The 7513-nt window shown below is 41.6% G+C and overlaps 1 protein-coding gene across 1 annotated transcript; it reads left to right on the top strand.

Annotated features, from left to right (window-relative positions):
- Nucleotides 1-5970: 5970 nt before the first annotated feature.
- On the top strand, nucleotides 5971-7008 carry F5891DRAFT_1246968 (uncharacterized protein; the record flags this gene model as incomplete). Its single annotated transcript, XM_041369824.1, has 4 exons — nucleotides 5971-6259; nucleotides 6311-6387; nucleotides 6473-6727; nucleotides 6755-7008. The coding sequence occupies exons 1-4, from the start codon at nucleotides 6204-6206 to the stop codon at nucleotides 7006-7008; spliced, it is 642 nt and encodes a 213-aa protein (XP_041222009.1). The 5' UTR covers nucleotides 5971-6203.
- Between the last annotated feature and the right edge of the window lie 505 nt (nucleotides 7009-7513).

Below are 7513 nucleotides of genomic sequence, written 5' to 3'. Positions count from 1 at the left end.
GACTCGCATGCTTGCTGAAGCATCCTCTCACGCGAGGACCATCAAATGTGACCAAACCCTGCACATTCAGGGAGGTCTAACTAACAAAGTCTACACTGGACGCTACGACGACGTCAATCCTTTTTTCTCAGAGAGTGAGGCTAAACGGATGAACTCATATGCAGCTATTGCCGAAGCTCATGGAGAAGGAGAGCTAGCTTCGAAGATCCTGGATGCCCTCCTTATGCCCTTCCCTGACGAGGACACTGTCAGTGCCCTTACTGAATCTCGTCTCCTTGATGTTGGGACTGTCAAGGACATCCTTCGTCTTGCATCAGACAGAGACCTAGTCCTTGGGATCGCGCGCTTGGGCCTCACTATCATAGCAACATCACCTTTTCGAAGTGAGATGTTTGAAGACCCCTTTTATTCAAAGGAATGGTTTGTTCTCTCAGATATTGCTGAGGAACCTGATGAAGAGCCGAAATCTAAGGCTAAGAAGTTTTTTCTCTAGTACTCTAGAGGTAAACTTCTATCCTTCATTATTATCTTTTCAACTTATCAATCTTTCTAATAGAAAATCTAAAAACTCGTTACTGGATCCTCAAGTCTCAAAATTTCGTATATGTCCATCATTTCTATTTCCCCTTCGACTTCTATTGCCTCGTGTGAAAATTCACATAATCCCAAAAACATGGACCCTCGTGTCTTCGAACCAGTGCCTATGTATTTATATCTCCGTTTTCGACTCAGTATCTTGTTTCACTTGTTTGTCTTTGTTTGTTTTGATTGTCTCTAGTGCTCTTGCCTATTCACAAAAACTACATTGCAGACTTATGTGTATGAGTGTATTGATACAGGAAAAAGGTGTAAAAAGTCAAGTGATAGCCTTAGATATGAGTTACCTATTCTGTAATTCAAGTCTTTGGTGGTCCAAATTTTTGTCTGAAAAACCTAAGTTTCAACAACATCAAAATCAAGTTTTATGTCTAAGTCACTCAAAACCTATTGAACAAAATTCAAGTAAGGAGATGCTAGTGTATCCTTCAGATTTACTTGAAAACGAGTCTATAGAAGATTGTTTTGAGAGACTTAGAAATAATCTCACACCCAAAAACCAAACCACAAACTCCAATCAAAATGAAGAATCTATACTTCAAGACTCAGAATATTATGACAATTCTGATACTGAGTCTGATATCTTAATTTCCTGTGACTCTATCAACTATCCTGAGGGAAATCCAGTACTCACAATGTACAAGAGGGTCGACAAAAAAGTCAAGCCCGTGTCAGGAACTTTTCCTCAAGGAGCCAGAGTAGATCATCATTTTCCTCATAACCCACTTCAAAACTTAATAGCATTAACTCCACATCCTCCTGAATTTATTCCTAATGGACGTCTAACTCATGAACGTATGGTTGACCTTGGGATAAATTCAAAAGGATTTCTACTACCTGAAGAAGTGAAACTTTCTCAACACATCATGAATTTAAATCAAGAGACCCTAGCATTTGAAGAAACTGATAGGGGTACTCTCAAAGAATCATATTTCACCCCATACATTATTCCCACTGTACCTCATGTACCTTGGGAATATAAGAATATTCCTATCCCACCTGGGATACGTCAGAAAGTTATTGAACTACTCAAATCCAAGATTAACGCAGGGGTATATGAACCAAGCCAATCTGCGTACCGTTCACGCTGGTTCTGTGTACTCAAGAAGAATGGAAAACTAAGACTAGTCCATGATCTTCAACCTCTCAACAAAATTTCTATTCGAGATGCTGGTCTCATTCCTATAGTTGATGACTTTGTAGAGTCATTTGCAGGAGCTCAGTGTCACACCGTATTCGATTTATTCTGGGGATTTGATGCACGTAAAATGCACCCAGAAAGCAGAGATCTTACAGCTTTCCTAACACCATTAGGTCTGCTACGCTTAACAGCCTTACCAATGGGCTACACAAATGCACCTGCAGAATTTCAGAAATGTACCAGCTTTGTACTGCAGGATGAAATCCCACATGTAGCCAATGTTTTCATAGATGACCTTCCAGTCAAAGGTCCAAAGACTATCTATCCTGACAATGAAGGTAATCCCGAGGTCTTGAAGAAAACCCAGGGATTAGACGATTTATTTGGGAACATGCAAATGATGTTCACCGTATCATGCACCGTATAAAAGATGTAGGTGCAACATTCTCCGCTACAAAAATTCAGTGTTGCCTTCCAGACGTCCTTATCGTAGGACAGCGCTGTACTCCAGAAGGTAGACTACCTGATACCGAGAAAGTGTCAAAAATTCTTAACTGGCCAATCCCCACTACGGTTAAAGAAGCCCGAGGATTTATGGGACTTTGTGGGACAGTTCGTATTTGGATACTAGGATTTTCTGAACTAGCAAAACCTATCACCCAACTTTGGAAAAAAGATGCCCCTTTTATTTGGGGAGAGAAGCAAGATATTTCTTTCGAAACTTTGAAGGAACGTATATGTTCAGCACCAGCAATGAGAAGCATTGACTATACTTCCTCAAATCCCGTATATTTATCAGTCGATTCCAGCTTCATAGCTGTAGGAATCATCCTTTCACAAATAGATGATGAAGGACGACGACGACCAGCACGATATGGTTCTTTACCTATGGGGGATGCAGAGTCACGATACTCTCAGCCCAAGTTAGAATTGTATAGACTGTTCAGAGCACTTCGACATTACAGACTTCACATCATTGGAGTTCAGAACCTCCATGTTGAAGTTGACGCAAAATATATTAAAGGCATGCTTAATGAGCCCGACCTACAACCAAATGCTACAATCAATAGATGGATTCAAGGAATTCTCCTATTTGATTTCACACTTCACCATGTACCAGCAACAAGTTTCAGAGGGCCTGATGGCTTATCTCGACGCCCTCTAGCTTCAGACGAAGAGATTATCCCTGAAGATGACTCTTGGTTAGACGAAATAGCCCTATTCACATCAATCTCAAATTTCACTGCACATCCATATAATCCCAATAACCTACCATCCGTATTCTTGTCAGCTGCTGATCAAGAGCAGACTTTGACAGATATTTTCAAGTTCCTTACCACACTTGAAGCACCAAGTTTTGAAAGTACTGCTAAACGCAAGAAATTTGTCAAGCGTACAACTCGATTCTTCGTACAAAAGGGAAAGATGTACAAGTGTCTACCAGATAGACCCCCTTTACTTGTTATTTTTGACCCCGATAAACGACTGTCTATACTGACAGGAGCACATGAAGATTTAGGTCACAAAGGAGTACAGTCTACCTTTGAGACTATTCGATACAGATTCTTCTGGCCACATATGTATACCGATGTTAAGCACCATGTACAATCTTGTCATGATTGTCAGATTCGAAGCACCAAGAAAATGCACATACCTATCACAGTCTCTACACCTGCCACAATCTTCACAAAGATCTACATTGACATACTCAAGATGCCTGCCGGGAATGGTATGAAGCATCTAGTGTTAGCTCGAGATGATCTTTCACGATATGTAGAAGGAAGAGCATTACGATCTGCCTCTGCCAAAGCTATGGCCAAGTTTTTCTGGGAAGACTTGTATTGCCGATATGGAGCAATAGGACAGATAGTTACCGATAATGGCTCCGAAGTTAAGGGAGCATTCCAAAATTTACTTCAACAAGTGGACATTCCACAGATTCAAATCTCGCCCTACAACTCACAAGCAAATGGGGTAGTTGAACGTGGACACTTTAATATCAGAGAAGCAATAGTAAAAAGTTGTGAAAAGCACATCTCACGATGGCCTGAGAAGGTTCCTCAGGCACTCTTTGCCGAAAACATTACCACAAGCCGTGCAACTGGATTCTCACCTTTCTACCTATTACATGGAGTCCATCCTGTTCTACCTTTTGACCTTAGTGAAGCAACATTCCTTGTTGATGGATTTCACGAGAATATGAATCCTGTTGATTTCCTCACATTACGAATACACCAAATTGAAAGACGTCCTGAAGACTTGAGACGTGCCGCTAAAACATTAAAGAAGGCCAGATTTAAGTCCAAGCTTCAGTTTGAACAGAAATATCATCTGAGGATGCATAGAAAATCATTTGCACCAGGTGATCTTGTACTAGTCCGAAATACTCAAGTTGAGAAAGTACTGAATCGCAAAACAAAACCACAATACTTAGGACCCTTTGTTGTTGAGAGACAAACCAAAGGTGGATCCTACATTCTAAAAGAAATGAATGGAACTCTGTCTAGACGTGGTGTAGCCTCCTTTAGACTAATTCCATATATAAGCCGAAATGATCCTACTCTGCAAACAATTGCAGATACTCTTGACAATGATCAATACTATGAGGAAAATTCATCAGGATCAGATTCAGATACTTCTTTCCTCTCAGAGGACAAATAACAAAACACATCACATCATGAATGGAAAAGACTCCACTATAGAGAAGCGAATTCAACAAAACATTGCAAGTTTATTTGACATCTTGTTAGAGGATTGCAATAAACTTCACGAAGACTTTATTTTTCAAGATATCAGAACCCATTACAATCAAATGATATACTTCTGGGATCATAATTACCAGGAAGCATTATCACAAATATGTCCTACATGTGCAGTATACTTTGAAATTTTCAGACTCCTAGATGAATGTCACCATCTTGTCAACCCAGAAAACAGATGGAGGAGTTAACAACATCACAATTAACAAAATGTCATGACCTACCCTTCAACTGGGGACAGTTGCGATTTTTTGTCCGGGGTGGATGTCATGCATGGTATGTGATTCATACCATGTCAGATATATATAGAGAGTGATAAGGAAGATATGAGAGACTGTCTGGCCCTTTGTCACTAAATTACCTCTCTATTTTTCCTTTATTTCATTGTCTTGTATTTTATTTCTCACTTTACAGGCTTATTTTACCTTGTATTTGTATCAAGCATGTGACCTTCTGTTTATTTCTCATTGTTTATTTTTATTTGGCTTCTTTCAGCCACCAAGTTTTGTATCTCTATTTATTTCTGACTGTTTATTTGTATTTGGCTTCTTTCAGCCACCAGCTTTTATTTGTCATCACATCATGTGACTGGGAAATATTCTGGTTTGTAACATTATTTAAGCTGACTCAACATGTTTAGTCATGATTGGCCATGCTTTGTAACAACATTTAACATGACTCAACATGTTTAGTCATGGTTTGTCATGGTTTCTAATTTCTTTGTAAGATTACACTGTATTTGTAATGTACTTAGTAATAAGCTGATTCATCACCTGGTTTGTAAGCCACATTCTTACCAATCCATCTGATTAATCATGCTTAGTAAGGGGGTTCCCAAAAGGTATAAAAGGACCCCATTTTCACCCATGAAATACAATCCTCCCACTTGACTCTTATCTCAAACTGTGTGAGACCACTAAGACTTAAAGTGCAGGCCAATATAAGTGCCTTGAGGTAATCTAAGATATCATTATCTATTCTAAAAGTTATATACTACCTTACAGGGGTCGACTATATAACTTTCATTATCGTTATTCTACTCTAGGTTATATACTACCTTACAGGGGTTGACTATATAACCATTGAACAGCTCTCATTCTAAGCTTTACGTGTATTCATAAGACTCTCCCTTTCAACGGAAAGTGAGACACATCTAAGGACAACAAAGTTGAAACAGACTTTCATAGGTTGAAACACGACCTACTAGGCTGAAACAAACCTAACGAATTTATCCAGAACACAGAACATTCCACAACAACTTCGTATAAGACTACACAAGAAGAGGACAACAAACTAAATCCTCCCAAGAACTCACCACATTACCTCCCACGAAGTAGAAAAGTCGGAGACCGTGGACTTAAGGACTGGCAAGAAGTCTTCACCGTGTATAATTGTGTTGTCATTATACACAACTTTCATATAAGACCCTTAAGTAACAAGACACCGCGTTCTCCCAAAAGCTTCACATGAACGCGGCATCCGCAATGCCCTCGATATTGTGGAGCTCACGAAGAAGGAGCTGCCCTTGCCATAGAGGAACCTCGTTAACACGCCACACCTCCTCAGCTTCTTTTTGAACTTTGTCCTGCGGAACCGTGTTCTCCCAAAAGTCTCACATGAACGCGGCATCCGCAATGCCCTCGATATTGTGGAGCTCGCGAAGAAGGAGCTGCCCTTGACATACAAGATTGGGCGGGCGTTACCCGATGTGCTCAGCACTCTCAAAGAACATGGGCGACAAACTCGACAAGGAGAAGGGCCGGTATGTTTCCTTTCACTCCTCTACAGCATCTTCATTGACTACTTTACTTAGCGAGTCTATCGAAGCACCTGACTTTAAACGAAACGCTTCCACTGACCTCATTCGTCAACGAGCCGTCAAACGCGAACGTTCCCAGGAGGCCTCCCAAAACGCCCAGCCCAGCACGCTCCTTCCCCACAACCTCCTCTTGATCTTACACCTTCTCTGGCGAAGGCTCCACCCCCACCAAACCTGACCTCAGGCCTAGTGCTGAGTTCAGAGAGGGCCGCAGACGCAGGAGAGGTGACGGTTCCTCTGGCACTAACCATGCCTCTTTAGATGCTCTATCCACCCACGAAGAACTCGACATTCTCAAAGTCGAGCATTCCCATACTTTCTCCTCCCAAACTTGTGCCCTTCAAGATCTCCAAACCCAAGAAAAAGACCTGCGCTCACAGTTTGAAGTCGCAGTATGGGAAAAGGCAGAGAGTGACATCATGTTGTGCATGAGTTAAGAGCGCACGGGGTCATTGATGGATGAAGTTGCGAAGTTGAGGAGGATGGTGCACGAGATGCAGCAGACGATTCAGAGTGCAGTTGCACAAGGAGCGGGATTGGGATTGGGATTGGGATTTAATTGGGAGGGTGTGATCCAGGACGAGTTCTATGGACAGTATTTTGAAGATCCTGGCTGCATCTGGTGCAAGGAGGGTCAGTGTCAGTTCGAGCGTGCCCAGCAGATAGGAAGGAAATGCGACGGCGAGCACTGAAGTGCTGAGAAGGGCTGTTCCTGCTTACTGGACTCGCTGCACTTGAACTAAACGTGTTAGTCCTACTGCAACTTAGATTTCGTCGTGTCGCGCATTAAAAATTGTTCTATTGAAGAGTGTCATGGCGTCAAGTAAAGCAATGGGCTATGATAAGGCGTGAATTAATCTTCTGAATCATGCTAAGTCCTTCGGCAATCTCCATTGGCTTATTAGTCAGCTACTGACCTCTTGCAAGACTGTTCATAGCGTTACAATTATGACAGCAGCATCGCAACGGTTTTCATCTCATTATCGAGCCCCCCAAGAGTCCCAAGGTCACAAGAAACACTCACATCTTGTGACTTCTTGTGATAATAACTGGTACTGCTCGCTCAATTCTCCATCAAGTATTAATTTATACTTACTATCAATATCACCCATTAGCCGCCTTCAAAAATCAAGTGTCTGCAGTCTGAATCGTCGCCCGAGACACAGTGTGCTACCGGACATCATCGCGCGTGGTCCA

This window comes from Suillus fuscotomentosus (genome assembly GCF_016647785.1).
Source record: "Suillus fuscotomentosus strain FC203 chromosome Unknown F5891scaffold_55, whole genome shotgun sequence".
Lineage (NCBI taxonomy): Eukaryota > Fungi > Basidiomycota > Agaricomycetes > Boletales > Suillaceae > Suillus > Suillus fuscotomentosus.
Note: the sequence above shows the minus strand (reverse complement) of the source record. Positions and strands in the feature narration are given on the sequence as shown.